The sequence below is a fragment of the Ilyonectria robusta genome (genome assembly GCF_021365365.1).
Source record: "Ilyonectria robusta strain PMI_751 chromosome Unknown BGZ61scaffold_11, whole genome shotgun sequence".
NCBI lineage: Eukaryota > Fungi > Ascomycota > Sordariomycetes > Hypocreales > Nectriaceae > Ilyonectria > Ilyonectria robusta.
Genome location: NW_025764445.1, coordinates 1176998 through 1193577, shown reverse-complemented (window position 1 = coordinate 1193577; position 16580 = coordinate 1176998). Strand labels below are relative to the sequence as shown.

The window sequence follows — 16580 nt, the reverse complement described above, 5'->3', positions numbered from 1 at the left end:
TCCTGGAGGAAGACTTGACCTCTTGGATCGGGATTGTTGATATTTTTAGCCAAGTCGTAAAGCGCGGCTATTTCTATTCAGATATATAGAACAAGATTGCAGATAAGAATTTAATTTCCTTACCCATTAACCCTAATTCTATTATTAAGAAGCAAATAGTATCTAAAAATAGCTAATACAATTTATTAGCTTCTATTTAGGCGTTATAGATAGTATAGCGATAGCTTAAATAGATTTTCTTTCTTAAGAAAGCTTAAGAGGAATTTTAGCTTCTATCTTTCTAATTTATCTTCTAGATTCTAAGAGAATCCGAGATTATATTAGAGTTGGGATCTATAATGCGGATATAATAGGTTATCCCTGGAAAGAGCTGCTTGAATGAAATTCGCTATATTGAAAATTAGTTATGATAGGATAAGTATTAGAAGGGAAGTTGGTCTCTTGATGATAGGAGATGTCAGTCTCCCTTATATTCTATTACTCGGAATAAGATTACTATCTTAAGGTTATTAACTACAGATAGCAAGGTTGTTAACTGTAGATAATAGAGTTGAAGTTAGAGGGGTTAAATAGAAGCTTCAGGCAGAGACTAGTGGGCAATAATCTTATTATTTAGCTACTGTTTCTTCTAGTGCTAGATGAAGCACTTATTGTTTATTCCTACTATTTGAGATTACTATATGGCTTTGATCTATCTGATGATATTGAGTAAAGCTAAAAAAACCAAATAGTATATAAGATGGTAGCACTATACCACCATCTCAGGTAACCCAATTCTACTCTATTCTTCACAAGTAGCTTCTAGAATAGCCAGGTGCTAACGTAAGCTACTTTGGAATACACGGTTTTCAAAACATACATCTTGCTTCTGAGGTATTAGTGAATGTCTTTAGACACGAGATTTAGAAATTCGACAGTTATCCGTCCTACATTGAGTGGCGTGATGAATGAGCTGTAATGCACTGACGCCTCGCTTAAACCCCCCACGGGGTAGGTGCCAGCAGCGAAGACTACAACCAGTGATAGGCCATTAATATCCATTTATTCATGCTTATTTGTAGTCTCCATACACAATGATCTGATGGTCAGCTTTTCTCTAACCGAATTAATTCACCTGCAGGCGACAAAACTCATCTGCTCCGTGTAACTTGGCACTCTGGAAGTTCGTTTATCCAGAGCTTCACGTGACTGCCCGGTTAGCTCCAAGCCTTCTGCCTTCGCGAGTCAATCTACGGAGTATGTTAGGATCGGATCATGGGCAGTGACAGGTTGGTGGATACGGCGTGTCTGCTTGATGACGCACGTAGCCGACAAGGGTTCCTTTAGCAGGTCCCTGCATAATCTACAATAATCTACGATAATCTACAATGGGCATTCAAGTTTGCGGTTGCAACGGCATGTCACTTTTGCACGTGGACTACTTTGTTATAGTAATTTTTTCATTCATATATACATGGCCTCATCTGAGTCAACCTGCAGCTAATTTACAGATTTAATTCTCAATCGCTACTCGCGTATTCCGCAAATGAGTAGCATCTCGCTACGGGGTCGTCTCGACTCCACGGCTCATGGCCGCCGCTATCAGATGTAAATCAAAACTCGCTTAAAACTTGCTCTGGTTGGCGTTCTCCATCAACATGGTGTTGTCGGGCTTGTACTTCTTGGAGATCAAGCGGACGTCGTACTCGCAGTCGAGGATGGCGCCGTTGGGCTCGTTCTCGACGGGCTTGAAGTCCAGCACCAGATCGCTCTTGACGGCGCAGGCAGTGTCGGTCTCGAGGTAAGGGTCGTCGCGGGGGTACAGCTGAGCGGTGACGCCGACGTAGTCGGGGTGAGTGACCATGATGTGGATGTGGGCAGGGCGGAAGGGATGGCGGTGCATCATCTTGAGGAGCTCAGCAGAGGGGCCGCTGGTGTCGATGGCGTACTCGGTGGGCTTGAGGCAGTAGAACCAGAACTTGCCGTCGCGGTCGGTGCGGAACTTGCCTCGGAGGTTGTGGCGGGTCTGGTTCTCGGGGTCGAAGACGTCGTATTTGCCGTTGGTGCTGGCTTGCCACATGTCGAAGACGACGTTGGGGATGCCCTTGCCGGTGTCGACGTCCTTGACGACGCCGTGGAAGAGGGTGAGCTCGCCGTCCTTGGGCATGTTCTGGACGACGCTGGCGCCGAGGTCGCGGAAGGGGGTTTCGGGGGACCAGAAGGGTCCGAGGATGGCGGAGGATGTGGGAGCGCGGCCGTCGTCGGTGGTCACGGTGTGGTTGATTTCGTCGACGAGACTGAGGTTGTTTGTTAGCGGCGGCGACGCGATTGAGGAGAGAGTAATGCTCACGATTCAATTCCCAGGACGTCCATGACTCTCCAGGTCTCGTTTCGGTTCTTCTGGTAGGCCTGGCCGAGCGAGTTGATGTAGTTGACGCCCAGAACCCACTCTTCTTGCTTGAGCTCGACGTCGCGGCAGAAGTCGTGCATGTGCTTGATCAACGAGGTGAGGATCTCGCGGTGGCGGGGGAGAGTCTCGGGGCTCATCAGGTCAATGACATGCTGTGTGAAGTTTGGGTCAAATCTGTGGGTGGTGTTGGGAGCGGCGTCGGTGCCGTTGGTGCCGCTGGCGGCGGTGGTGCCGTTGGTAGCCATTGTGAAGATGTGTGGAGACTTGGTTCAAGAGTTGAAGTGACAAGTAAGTGTGTTTGACGCGATGATGTCCGAAATAAAACCCAAGCAGCAGGGCGACGATGGATATTAAGTATCAATTGAAGCCCGGCCAGAGCGGCTACCCTCGCCATGTGGGCACGAATCGCATGACGTACAATGCCAGACAATGCGGCAAACGAGTTCGGCAATGCGGGCGGGGTGAACGCTCAAGTTACGCTTGTCAAGCTGGGCCAAGCAATTGAGCTGTGCTACTCGCCACGGGTAAGTGTATTTCCCCCACTGGCGTGCCGCATGGGATGGGAGCGTGGCTCGGATGTGGAGATGGTGGCCAGGAGAGGCTAGATGGAGTCGTCTAGCGAGCTTCGGATCGCGGACCACAAAGATTGAGAGAGCAGATGAGGCAATATCCAATCATCTCGCTCGCTTTGCAACTCGTAGACACGCTACGGAGCAGTCGTCCTCGTAGTAGCCGATCCCAACTGCCGCCACCCACCGTTCTAGATGGCCCTAGATGGCATCCTGTCATCAGCATCGAATCATCCAGGGTTTGTCACTCGCTGCAAATTTTCAGTCTCGGCATACAGGCGCGGCTCGTAGCGTTTATCTGAGTGTGTATCCCCAGATTCCCCGGAGAAGCCCGACGCCCAGCCCCGGATATCCGGATGTCTGGCCTCGAGTCTGTCCGTCCCACTGACCTTGAAGCCCCCGTGCCCTCCTTTTGAAGCTCTGACTATCCCCGGTCTCCCCAGACAGCCATGGATAATGATGGACCCCCCGCGAAATCCGCCACGCGCTACGGCCCCGCCCCGCCCGGCTACGACAACGGCAAACTCGCGTCGTGAACCAACAAAGACCTCACCACCAACCATGCCAGGATATTGGAAAACGCACGGCAGGCGAGGCCGGTAAGCAGCGTCAATCCGGAAAAAGGATGCCAAATGGAAAACATACAGAACTCAGGAGCGACCACGGTCAGAATACAGAGACCCTCCCGAATGTCATTGACGTACCAGCTATCCAAGTCTCTTAACACATCCTGGAGGTCCGGCACTGGTTTAAGAACCAGAAGATAAATTTGTATCGTACATATATTACTCCAGAACAAGTGTAAGGAACCTCGAACTAGTGACGCATCATATCGCTTCATTTCATGGTCCATTTCGACGAGATGAGCCATGGCCTCCGTAGTCGCTCGAGCTCGGTCCCTTGAGTTTCAGTCAACACATCGGTAGACCATCAAGATAGATCGAGAGAGTAAATTCTGCGCACAGGTAGATCAGTCATAACTTTTCTGAATTTTGTAAGCGTCAGATGGTTTCCAGCACATTTGATGCTCCAGATCATTTTCCCAAAGACGGATGAGGTATTTCCCGCCCTCTCAGAATCAGACACCTGTGTCGCGATACCTGTGAAAGCTACAACATGATGCTTGTTATAAGACATCATATGCTGGAATACTGCTCTACAATGTGCCTCCACCCGTAGGGCAGAGGCTCCGTCTTGCACCACAAGCCCAACGTAGCCCCGCTGAGGTGGCGATTCGCGCTATCTCGCTTCACCGGCCGTCTGCCGCAGGAGAGCACTTCCAGTTAAGCTCCTTGGAATGGTAATACACGACTAGCTGTGCAAGGAGGCGCTCTTATAGCGCCCAGCCGCGGCCCTAGAGGACCGGGATGCTGTTAGAAGCGCGGTAATCGGCGCCAAGTCCCTGCCAGTGCTCCCGACAGGTTGTGGCCCACGTGGATACGGCAGGCTACGAGCACGGGGCACGAAGGGAATTATTATAGGGAATTACTTGACGAACAAGGAATTTTTTGGGATCCGCGATGCCTGGCTGTGATATTGAGGTACCATTCACCGTAGACAGACCTCGACAAACGCAGGGCTTAGGAGAGACGTATCCCGACTGATAGGAGAGGTTTATACTGTTCAGTATTGATCCGTAATGCTGAGATGAGGGATTTTTAGACATAACATTTACCATTTCCAGATGTTCTACTTCGAGGCTGTCCATAACGCCACGGTAAGCATTTCGGAGATGTGATTAGTACCTGGAGCTGTTCTGTAGACAACTGCCATGTGATAGCGACAGCCTCAACCTTGGCACTGATGATAACAAATGCTCGTTGATGAACTAGAATTCGTGACAAACTCCCACTTTTACCTCTAGTAGCTGAATTTTGCGAGCAAGCGTTCGTTGCCTGACTCAACCTAAACAGTCTTGGCTGTGGCCATACCAGTTTACGGGCCGAGTTGGTCCAGATTCCTCGCATAAAATATTACTCCAGCCGACTGCACTAATTCTCGGTTCTTGTCGGATAGACCTATCGAGAGAATGTGCTCCAATGCCAATATAGTCCTACGTATAATTTTCTCAAAGTTATCAAGTCAAGGTGTGGACTCTCGGCGTGCTCGAACCTACCTCCGGACCACACGCATGCACACCGCTTGAGGAAGACCTGGCCTGGAATTCTGCGTCAGTAATTTGCGCTGCGTCTCACATAGTGACGTATTTCGGCAGACAATCAAATATAATGAGACAAACATGGAATGAGAACAAGGTGTCAAGTCCGCCTCAAGTTTATTGGCGAGTTTGTGAGGAATGTGACGGGTGGGCCGTCCCGTGAGACATCACCGGCCGCCACTTGTCAACGATCAAAAATACGCCACAGTATCCTCAAAAATGCCCGATACGATGTCTAATCGTTTCGCATGAAGTGTCATGTAACGGTTTGAGAAAGCAGTTGGGCCACAGGGATCCCATGTTTTGTTGTGTGATGTGCGTACTTTCTGGTGGCCCAACAAAACGAATTGAAAGAAATCTAGAATATGATCAGCGACTGATACATGACGTGTTAGAACAGACACAAATACTATTGAAACATGAGTCAAATGAGAGCAAAACAACACGGCCATGGTCATGTATCCGCCGAGAGCTAAAAGCGACCCGAGACAGCTCCGTCCACATTCCAGACCCGAACAATGAGAAATGACGTAGCACCCCAGCGTAAAGGGGCATATTTAGCCACATACCAATAATAATACGCGCAGGTTGTCTCAGATCAACAGTTCATTCGGCCCGCAACGCCAGTTCCAACTAGACCCAGTTCCAGATGAGAAATAGGCAATCACAAACGCCAAGTGGCCGAGGGCGAAAGCAAGTACAGTGGGACATCATGTTTAAGTCAATTGCATCTCGATCCAAGGATATGATTAGATAGCCGCGGCTCAAATGCCTGCCGAACTCTCCCTGGGCAATTCCCTGATCCGGCACCTCAACTACAGCAAATACCGTTGGTTCCACCCATCCGTTGTTATCGGCGTCATATATGAAGACTGACCCCAAAATGAACAATACCGTCAATCCCTCCCATCATCCAAATTCATCCTAGACTCAACATGACGTCCACGCAAAACCCCCCTCCTGTCACCATGGATTATGACATCTACCCCGTGCACCCCACCGACGACAATAAGACCAATCGCGAGAAGACCATGTCTTGGACACTGCGGTTCAACGACATACTCGATGCTGAAAAGATCCAGGACTCCCTCCGCCGACTTCTCGAGATAGGGGACTGGAGGAAGCTCGGTGGGCGTTTGAGGGAGAAGGTAAGAGCTTGATGTCTGATATGATGTGCAAGTAGACTGACACTACGTAGAAAGATGGGAAGCTTGAGCTCTTTGCCCCACAGCAGTTTATAGCTGAGCGGCCGGCCTTCTTGTACAATCACGATGCCTTGTCGGACATGAGCATTAACGAGCACCCGTTGGCTAGTCGGCTCCCCAAGGCAACTGAAGGCCCATCCCTCCAGAAGTTCGATGGTCACTTTCGACCGTTGGCAGGCCCGCCAAGTTTTCCAGGAAATGCTGCAGAATTGATTAGCCAGGAAGCGCCTCAATTATCATTGAACATCACCTCCTTCAACGATGCAACGCTCGTCACCATCTCCTGGCCTCATATTCTGATGGATGCTCTTGGCTACCAAGATCTCCTGCGCTGCTGGTCGCTCGTGGTCTCGGGTCGAGAAGAGGAAGTTCCACCATTTTTGGGCGCAACGAAAGATGTCCTTCTGGAAGCGGAGCAGTCAAATAGCGAGAAGCCAGAAGACTTCAGACTCGAAGGGAAGCGTCTTGGGACCTTGGGTACTTCCATGTTTCTGTCCCGGTTCGTATGGGATCACCTCCGCAATCCTCCCGTTGAAACACGCGTCATTTTCCTTCCCAAGAAGGCATTTGAGAAGATCCAGAGTCAAGTCCAGGAAGAGGCTACTGCGGCTGCTCAGGACACTGACGAAAAGCCGTTTGTCGGAGAGGGAGATGCACTGACAGCATGGTTCACTCGAACAGTGGCATGGTCAGAGAAGAAGGCACGGCCAGTAACAATCGGGAGTCTAGTCAACGCTCGATTCCGGCTTTCCGCGCTGGCCAACCAACGAGGCGTGTATATCCAAAACATGGTGCTGGGCACATTTACGTTTCTATCCCCTCAGACCGCCAGAGGACCCATGGGGCCAACTGCCGTGGCTCATCGACGCCACGTCATAGAGCAGACGACAGAACAGCAGACGCTCAGCTTCATGCGCTACGCTCGCCGCATGGCTGAAAAAGGCGGTAACAAAACACCCATGTTCGGAGAGAAGGACGCGCTGCCGGTCATGATCAACAACCTGACCAAGGCCGAATTGATCAAGACTGTCGACTTTAGCGGGGCAGTCACGCGTCAGGGAGACAAGACGGAGTCTCGGAGCAATCCCGTGGGGAGTGCGGTAAACTATCATTTCCAACATTGGGACGAACTCATGGGCTTCCGCAACTTTTTTGCCGTAATGGGCAAGGACCATGATGATAACTATTGGATTACGGCTGCTATGTTTCCGAATGCGTGGGTCAAGTTCGAAGAGGAGATAGAGAGGCTGCGATGAAGGTGGGAGGTGTACAGCGGAGTTAAGGCGAGGACTTCTGAGGGCAGGTGTTGACAATAATTCACTTTGTTCCATCTTGTGCAGTCAAGGCTCGTGAATTCGCTACTTCCATTACTTGAGCCTCTCGAGAAATTGTGGCGTAGATGCTTGTTGATTTGGATTGGAGTCCATATTCACTTATCATGGAAGTTCAGTAGTTCAGTTGGCTCGACACAAGACTCACTGCCAACTGCGAAAGGCCCAAAGTCCACCAAAAGCTAAACTGAATACACAATGTCGCCCTAGTCAAGCCGAGTATATTAGCAATGGCAATTGGGTAGTCATATGCCGGCTTCAGGGACCCATGAGCCATGACGCGTGAATGCTGCAGCACTCTGAGAATAGAGAGTGGTGACAAGGTGATATTTTCCTACCTGTACTCATTTCCTTCTAGCGCAGTCTCAATGATGTTAGCAATGCCCATGCCAATTCCATCCTCATATACGAGAGCCCTCTCTCTCCTTGGCCATCATTTCATACATTGGCGCCGTGTTCTCGCGGAATCGTTTGCCCCACAATATGAAAGCAACATGTAAGAATCCCACTACCATTCCCCAGATGCCCATGACGATGAACATGTTCTGCAAGCCCTGCGCATCCATCCACGGAACAAGCGCGAAATAGATGGCAATGCTAACGCAATTTCGGACAAAGGTAACAGCAACAAACGCCTCGCCTGTGACCTATTGACGGTTAGAAATATGGATGCACCAAGCGTCTAACTTGACTCACCACTTGATAGCTATCCATCAGGAGACAAAGCGCAATATCGCTGATACTGCCCATTCCAAACCCAAAAATGGCGCCTCCCAGACTTGGATATATCCAGTGCATTCCCTACTACTGTCAGTATGTCCGTCGCGATATGGGGATGACTGTAATTACCCTTTGTGTGGTCACTCCAAACATGATCATGCCGCCGCCAAGGCATACCGCAGGGAAGTGAAGCAAATGAAGCCGCATCTCTGGCTCAAAATACCCGTAGTTTCGACGAGCGAACCACAGGACTGTTCGATCCGACAGGAGACCACCATAAACGGACCCAATAATACAGCCAATAAAGACACCCAAACTCATATTGCCAATGCCGGCGGGACCGAAGTTGTAAGGAGGGGCTGAAAATGCAATCGAAATAACCGAGGCTTGGGCGGAAATCCAGCAGAGGGAAAATGCATACTGAATGGCCGTGTACATGACCGCAGGGAATCGAAACAACACAATGAAAGGAGTATATGTGCATTTCCAGAGACTCTCGTCAGTCTTTGTGATAAACTGCAGTTTTTGGCGCCAAGAAAGCAAAGGGATATTTGGGTCAACGACGTTTGTTTGCGAATCGGGGGCATTTGACGAAGCGGAGGAAGTTTGTGGCTGCTTGTTAGATTCGATACCCTTCTTTGAAACGGGACTTGAGCTGGGTTCCGGGCTGTCTTGCCGCAGAGCTTCGATGCGCACAATGTATTTGCTCTCCTCGTAGAAGAGGCAGAAGTAGACGAACAAAGCGCCCTCCACGGCAAAGAGAACCCAGAAACACTGCCTCCAGTTGCCACCTTCTGCCATATACCCACCGGCTATGGGGCTGAGGAAGCTCTGCAGATTGTTAGATGTGCTAGTGCCCAACAAATGATGGATACATACCCCAATCATAACCATCACCATGTACGCACCATTCGCCGTGCCGCGGTGATGGACGAAAAATAGGTCAGCGACCTAAATGCGTAAATATTAGTCGAGTATGAAAAGAGGGAAAGGTGTATTTACTGTCATCTGGACGATCGTCTCGTTGATGGCATTGGCAAGGCCGAATATGAAAGTCGATAGGTACAAGTCTATGATGGTGGTCATACAAGCTTGCCAGGCGGCTGTAGCGACGATGACTGCAATTGACACCACATAGACTGAACGACGGCCATATTTGATGGCCAGAGGAATGAAGAAGATGCAGCCCGTGGCTGTTCCGACGAGGCCAATAGCTTGTGAGTTGTTGAGTTGGGCATAAGTCCAGTTGAATTCGGGGACCCAGAGCACCCAGAAGATCAGAGGCAAGGAGGTTCTGCAGCAAGCACAATGTTAGCACTGACAGCACAAAGTCGAAAGGACTACTGACTGAGTGAATATCGCGGCCGTGATAGCGAGGATGGGAATAAAATTGGCGGCCTTCCTAGCAGAAGTCCAGTTCTGTGTAACAATTAGGTCAGTATAGGCGGGCAATCCTTCCAGTCAGGAGAATTACCAGAGGATCATTTGGATCCTCAGACGGTGCCGGGTGTGGCAAGATCCGAGTCTGCTCGAATTGTCCATCCTCTATAGTTGTGTATCAGTCTTGCCATCTCGAGATCTAGTTAAGGTGGAATATTCAGACCTCCAAGCAGACGGAATGTCCCCGGGGGAGTTGAGAAGTCGGGTGGAGGTGGCCTCATGTGCGGTGCCATTGTCGATGCTGTAGACGTGCACCCAACCTGCGAGTGATGTAGAGGTGTGAGGGAGGTTGATGGCGCCGAGTTGGCAGCGGTACAATCAACTTAAATGCATTGTATGGCTGAGCGCTGCATAGAGTTCAATATCCAGGTTGTTGATATGGATGAGCGTCTGGCCGGCACTACGAACACATGCACCCCATGATCACTATCAGTGTGAGGGCACGATATCACAGGACGGCTCCGGTTGCCATATTCAGTTAGTGGTGTGAAATTAGTTTCATTCCAACAGGGGCAAAGATAGACCGGAACATTCAAGCCGCATGCGGGGTATCAACGCCAATTCCCGAGGACCAGGATTGTGGTTGCAATATTGTCATGATAAGCGCAAGACGAAGATCCGAGGCAAGCAAGGGAAGCAAGATCTGCCGTGGGTTAGTCGTGTCCTAGCCCCACCGTGCACTGCGGCAGAACTAAGAAATGAGAACTGTCCATACCCTCTGTACAAGTGTTGAAAGTTATGGAAGCCCGGAGGTGTGGGTGAAGATACAGGTTACAATTCGTATAAGCACGGGTGTCATTATTCGCATTAAGTTAACATCAAGTCGCATGTCGTGTATTGTAATTGGCAATCGAAAGCTCAATACGGTATTTACAGGTCTCTATTTACCAACATAAACATCCTCAACTGCACACCCAGGGAAGTTTGTTAAACGCCAGCAGTCGATGATGGCACTGCGCTCGAAGCTTTGCAGTGCACCAATGGCCACAATCCCGTTCATCCAGTTGTACGGCCCGTCGCCTGCGGCCTCAAATGTGATATGAGTGAAGTACTCAACCTCATCCTGGGAAAAGCTTGTCTTGCCGCCGCCATCGTAGTCGAACTCAACTCCGGGGCCTGGTCTAAAAAGGCCACGGGCTTGAATGAAGACATGATGCCCATCGTTAGTTCGAATAGCGTATCGTGCATCGAGCTTGTAGTAAATCTGTACTCGTTAGCAAATGATGGCATATGTTGATGAAACCTTACCTTCTTGGAATGCACTCGTTCGGCCCAATCAGCACCGCTGTTCTCGACTACGATCCCATTGATCCCCGGGCCTCGCACGGTGCCGGATTGAATGTGCCCAATTGACCGGCTAACGCCTGTGCCTTGAACATTCTCTATGTCGTAGCCATCGGTTGGGTGCATCTGGGCCACAAGGCGATAAACAAACTCCAAGTGCGGCGATCGCATCCTGGGTACTTCGGGGTACAGCTTGTTTCCAGGGCTGTCCTGAACGGCGTTATCTTGTTGAGCCATGATGATTGATGGGTAGAATAGCCAAAGAGCGATTTGGGAATGGAATTGAGCTATGGAGAAACGATGTAATGAAAGGGTAATGAACAGATCTTGTCGGTTTTGACGTCGGTCTCAGCACGCGGCAAGTACCATTCAGACAATTGGAGCTCATCATGGAACCAAATTGATGCATGAGAGGCTTGCAAGGATGCGTTATCCAGCACGACGCTAATGTCCCCCGCCCTTCAGCGCGGCACCGCTTGTCATAATGGGATAACTCGTCTAGATTGTCTTCCCCTGCATTCCAAGATAGGGCTTACCTCTTTTAGAAGGCCCAGCCGCGACAATCAAGCCGTCGGATGATCTCCTCCGTGGCAACGTCACGAGAGGGGGGATCTCTCCCCTGTTCCGAGGGAGCCGTTTATCGTGTAAAACAAGACTGGTCCAAGGTAAAGCGTGCCGCCCCTTCTTGTTGAATGTGCCAGAAGTCATTGCTCTTCGGGGCCACACTCTAGAGAAGAATCTACCTCTTTCAAATTGTTGACAATCAGCCATGGTGAACGCAGCCCGTCTTGGTGTTCACTTGCGACCCTTGGGCTTTGGTACGTGCAGCTGCATCAATTCGAGATGGGTTTACAAAGCTAATTTGTTATCCAAGACTCCAAGTCAGTGGCAGCTGCTGCCAAAACGTTGAGCCTCTCGTTTTCCTCCGACCCTCTCATCTGCTGGCTCTACCGCGACCCATCCGGGCCACGATGGGATAGCCTGCTCCCTGCACTACAGAGATGGCAGGAATTTCGAGTTCGCGAGTACATCTTGGCGGCCATAGGGATGGAAATCGTTACTCAAGAATCGACGCCCACCAACGTCGGCGTGTGTTTCCTGTACCCGCCCGGATCACAGTACCGCTGGCTAAGACCGTGGTGGTGGGGTTCATACCTGAGATACTATTGGGAGTTTGTTTGGAACAGACCGAATGAACCATTGGGTGACGAAAAGGCAAGTTACTCCCTGATAAATACGACACTCAACGAGCAATTGGCTGACTTCTTTGACAGCGAGCTGCCGTGATGTATGCCCATCACTACGCAGCGTTCGATCGAATCACGAGTAGATATGCCCCCGGATCAGTCTTTTATCTCGAAATCGCTGCCGTCAGACCTGACGCGCAGGGCTTGGGAATTGGCGGCCGGATCATGGACTGGGTGGTGGATCGTATAGGCGACTCGTCATGCTTCCTCGAATGCACCAATGCCAAAAACGTCCCCTTTTACGAGAAGTACGGATTCAAGCTCGTGGAGGAAGAGAAGCTCCAAGATGAGCATGATCCAGAGCTGGTAACGACTTTTTATTACATGGTCAAGGAAGGTGCCCAAGGAGAAATCAAGGTGAAGCAGACTTAGACTCTGATTTCTAGATTAGCTTCAATTGGTTCCTTTTCAATCACTTTTGAGACTTGCCCAGACGAAGCGTATATCTTGCCACCGTATATCTTGCCATTATCGCCTATGCAACCACCAAGATGCCATCTGTAGGGTGGAACTCTGGAGAGCTCAAATTAGCGGGCAGTCTTATCGTGATGAGAGCTATCACGTGCTAAATTGTACCGCGTCATCCCCGCAATTTCATCTCCGTCCAGTCCGTTACATTCCTCAACAACACAGCGCTCGAGATGATCGAGAGCATCTAAAATTATACGCCATCACATGAATCGTAATTACAGCATATAAATTGTACATACTCTGAGAGGGTGACTCTCTATCCGGCTCGGAAGAGACCTCCATCCTTCCATCATGATCCGGCGATCTCGAAAAGGGTACCCCCTGCTCCTCCCACAATATTGTGAGATTATACCGCTTACACGCGTCAGTTGTTGGACTTGCAAAAAGCGCCATAAGAAATGCGACGAAGCGCATCCGGCTTGCGGGCGATGTATACAAGCAAAAATAAGTTGCGAAGGGTATGGAACGCGCCTCACATGGGGCCCATCCGATATAGATTCGTCGACGACAGGGATTTTGTTAAATCCTGTCCGTCAGTCACGCCTCGAACAGAGATCCATAGGCTTCGATGATTCCAATATCGCGTCCAATGCGTCGATGGAGCTGAATGACATGGTGGAATCAGGTCAAGTTTGGTCACCGGATAGCCAACTGGACATGCTCTATCTCCAACACGGCGTCGGCTCCACACCTAGCACAGAGACAGAGCCAAGTGATGAGGTGTCAAAAAGGCTCATGGAAAATTGTAAGAAATCTCCTTGCTGAATTGGGTTAAGCTAACACTCAGACAAATAGTTGTCACCAGTGGGCATTTAACACTCACGGGCAGAAATGGACAGGGTAGCCTGCTGAAATCAGATATTCTGCCTCTCTGCGAGACCTCTCCGTCCCTCCGTCAAACCTTTTTGGCCTACCAAGCAAGTGTGGAGGAGGATTCGAGGCATCTCACACCGATTTACCTCCAGTCGGCTCTTTCTAGCTACTTTGAAGATCTCGTCACACCTGAAAAGCTTGAACTAGATGCAACGCTCTCAACCGGCGTCCTTTTATGTAGCGTCAGCGTATGTCTCGTGGCTTTCAACACCGTTTATTCGATGCTAATATTGATGTAGATATCCTCTCTATACATTTGGACACCCCTAATGAAGGGACTACGCGCTGTTTTGCAACACCGAGGGCTTCTTAGCAACGCTCAGCGGCCAGTGCTGGCTGACCATCTGGTTGAAGTCATTGCCCTCTTGGACATTCCCCACTTCACTTTGAACCGAATTAGTCAACCCATGAATCTGTGGACCACATATGTGGCCCCTAGCAAAACATCTGGCATTGAGCACACGTCTGGCCTGCCGTACTCACTCATCAACATACTGGCGGATTTAGAATCGCCCTATGCCGAGAAAAGGCTTCTCGAATGGACGGGCGAGCTTGGAGATGAGTTTCTTCAAATTCACATCTGGGAGGCCTTCCGTCTAGCGTCTATCCTTCACAGCCGGGCTCTTCGATCTATTATCGCAACCCGTAACGGCGGCGAATCACCCATTTCAGAAACTCCCAGCAAGGAACTTATACGGATGAAGACATTCGCATCTATCCAAGCAATAGTGGATTCCGGAGCATTTACCTTTCGACAGCCGCTAGTTGCTCCCCTAGTTTATCCTTTATTCATCGCCAGTCTTTTCACAGAGGACAAGGCTCAGGAGCGAAGGGTGGCTGGCGTTACGTTCCATCACTTGAAGAACAATGGCGAGGGGCGGAACAACCAAGTAGCGTGGGACATTGTTCAGGAAGTTTGGGAAAGGGCAAAAGTTCAGCCCGACGTGTCGAGGCTCACTTTAGCTACGGATTTTGCAGCAGAGCTGAAGATTGAAATGTATTTGTACTAATCCAAGCCCCCCCAACGGATACGCTTAGTGAATACATCCGGTGCTGCACTTCCTCGATAAGTATTTCACTACCAAGACATGTCGAGTTCCTGGCAGCATGGTTAGGCATACACTCGGCCTCTAGTCATCACGAGTCGCATAGCCGTCTGCATCAGGTTTCCATTCGAATGTTCCCATTCGATGACGTTTCACGGCAATGTCGTCCACCGCAAGTGTGAATTTCTGATACACGCCCATGAGGATGATCTTTTGCATCCGTGAATACTTGCGCACTTGTTCATCTTCAGCCTCGCTGACGACCTTGAACCCGTCGTCGGGTCCATACCGCATCCAAGATGCACCTTCACTGATGCACGGCCAGGGTGCTTTTCCATAGGCGAAGTCGATGAAATGATTGGCCATGGACCTGGCGAGCTCTTGTTGTGTTGGGGTAAGATTCTCATCGAAATTAAGAAACAGGTACAGCAAATCTAGCGCATGGTAGGCCAATCCCTTGAAAAGACCCTCATGGGTGCAGCGTTGATCGAAATGATAACCAAATGTCTGCCGGACCTGGGAACGATGGGCAGCAACCCAATTGTGGGCCTTAAATGCCGAATCGCCGGCCATGATCTCCATCTGCTTAACAAACTCGCTCTTGGGGAGGTCTGCAGTTATTCCGTACAGTTCAAGAATGGAATCGGTGATATCAAGGCCAAGCCGCGTCGCCATTTGGGTCCGCACTGATGAGAAGTCATCCTCGCAGAAACTTTCGTAGAAAATCATCCCTTCATCGTACACGTCTCCCACCATGTACGACTTGAGCCAGTCAGGCGGAGACGCGATTGTGTTGAAACTTGGCGGTGCTGCGTGGAAGACACCGTCGTCGCATGGGTTTCCCGTTGCCACAAAAATGCCCTCGACAGGCAGTGTTGCGCGAGCAACGACATCTTGAGGAACGTTTCGAAGTTGATCAAGTCCCGATGGGGAGTCTGGATCGATGCCCAGATATGTAAGAAGAGCGCGATAGTGTTTCTCGTGTCGCTCCAAAGTCCAAGCAGGGATGGTGTTTAGATGGCCGGACATGGCGATGGCTCTATGGAATGGCGCAGGGTTCTTGGCAGCAATTTGGTGAGAAACACTCATCCCTCCAGCAGACTCGCCGTAGATGGTGACGTTGTTTGCATCGCCGCCGAACGAGGCGATGTAGCGATTAACCCAGTGAAGAGCAACTTGCTGGTCGGAAAGTCCAAAGTTTCCCACGCCCTCATAACCATCGCGCTCCAAATCTTCTTTGATGGCAGCGGAGGCAAGAAATCCGCCAAGTCCGACGCGATAATTGAAGTTGACTGCGATGACGGGAGTTTTGCGAGCCAGAGCATGAGTGACGAGATTGACGCAGTCGAAGACGCCACCGTTTGCGCCGCCGTAGAGAAAAGAGCCGCCGTGAATATACACCATGACAGGGAGCTTGGTGTCAGAATCTACTGGCGGAGCAGTAATATTCATGACAAGGCAGTTATACTCGTCCTCGGCAGGCTTCTCATAATGGCTGGGGATGTGGACTGGGACAAGCGTATCCACCTCAGCGTTATACTCAGGCGGGTTGGGGGCACTGCATCTGGAGGGAATTAGCGTTTTTTGTTGAATATCCCATCTGTAATATTTACCCTAATTTGGTGCCATCATGGAAATTATCGGGCCATGAAGAATTGAGCTGTGAACGCGTCCAGCGTTTGGTGATTGTTGCGTACGGAATTCCCGAGAATTGACGGACTCCGTCGGGGAATTCGAGGCCGTCCACATCGCCGAGCCCTTCGACTCTCAGTTTGGTGGTTCCAGTGGGAGTTTTACTTGCAGGCATGGTGTAAAAAGATCGATTGATTGAGTGAGATAAGACTTGT

The 16580-nt window shown here is 50.1% G+C and overlaps 7 protein-coding genes across 7 annotated transcripts; 3 read left to right on the top strand and 4 right to left on the bottom strand.

Annotated features, from left to right (window-relative positions):
* Positions 1-1425: 1425 nt before the first annotated feature.
* On the bottom strand, positions 1426-2882 carry BGZ61DRAFT_391864 (Intradiol ring-cleavage dioxygenase). The gene is made up of 2 exons (XM_046242837.1): positions 2330-2882; positions 1426-2276 (listed from the first exon to the last, which is right to left on the bottom strand). Exons 1-2 carry the CDS (start codon positions 2632-2634, stop codon positions 1604-1606), a joined length of 978 nt encoding a protein of 325 aa, XP_046103895.1. The 5' UTR covers positions 2635-2882; the 3' UTR covers positions 1426-1603.
* Positions 2883-6051: 3169 nt separating this feature from the next.
* On the top strand, positions 6052-7577 carry BGZ61DRAFT_494573 (uncharacterized protein; the record flags this gene model as incomplete). Its single annotated transcript, XM_046250778.1, has 2 exons — positions 6052-6264; positions 6315-7577. 2 exons carry the CDS (start codon positions 6052-6054, stop codon positions 7575-7577), a joined length of 1476 nt encoding a protein of 491 aa, XP_046103894.1.
* Positions 7578-8053: 476 nt separating this feature from the next.
* Positions 8054-10033, bottom strand: BGZ61DRAFT_353420 (major facilitator superfamily domain-containing protein; the record flags this gene model as incomplete). The annotated part of the gene is made up of 8 exons (XM_046240519.1): positions 8054-8299; positions 8349-8453; positions 8502-9203; positions 9252-9323; positions 9375-9666; positions 9721-9791; positions 9847-9917; positions 9976-10033. 8 exons carry the CDS (start codon positions 10031-10033, stop codon positions 8054-8056), a joined length of 1617 nt encoding a protein of 538 aa, XP_046103893.1.
* Positions 10034-10692: 659 nt separating this feature from the next.
* On the bottom strand, positions 10693-11333 carry BGZ61DRAFT_353530 (uncharacterized protein; the record flags this gene model as incomplete). The annotated part of the gene is made up of 2 exons (XM_046240533.1): positions 10693-11016; positions 11061-11333. 2 exons carry the CDS (start codon positions 11331-11333, stop codon positions 10693-10695), a joined length of 597 nt encoding a protein of 198 aa, XP_046103892.1.
* A 402-nt stretch (positions 11334-11735) lies between these two features.
* On the top strand, positions 11736-12715 carry BGZ61DRAFT_589044 (uncharacterized protein; the record flags this gene model as incomplete). Its single annotated transcript, XM_046256559.1, has 3 exons — positions 11736-11914; positions 11971-12311; positions 12371-12715. The coding sequence occupies exons 1-3, from the start codon at positions 11866-11868 to the stop codon at positions 12713-12715; spliced, it is 735 nt and encodes a 244-aa protein (XP_046103891.1). The 5' UTR covers positions 11736-11865.
* Positions 12716-12982: 267 nt separating this feature from the next.
* BGZ61DRAFT_589043 (uncharacterized protein) lies at positions 12983-14753 on the top strand. The gene is made up of 4 exons (XM_046256558.1): positions 12983-13128; positions 13183-13559; positions 13610-13875; positions 13927-14753. The coding sequence occupies exons 1-4, from the start codon at positions 13106-13108 to the stop codon at positions 14695-14697; spliced, it is 1437 nt and encodes a 478-aa protein (XP_046103890.1). The 5' UTR covers positions 12983-13105; the 3' UTR covers positions 14698-14753.
* Positions 14754-14817: 64 nt separating this feature from the next.
* Positions 14818-16540, bottom strand: BGZ61DRAFT_533263 (Alpha/Beta hydrolase protein; the record flags this gene model as incomplete). Its single annotated transcript, XM_046253979.1, has 2 exons — positions 14818-16297; positions 16347-16540. The coding sequence occupies 2 exons, from the start codon at positions 16538-16540 to the stop codon at positions 14818-14820; spliced, it is 1674 nt and encodes a 557-aa protein (XP_046103889.1).
* Between the last annotated feature and the right edge of the window lie 40 nt (positions 16541-16580).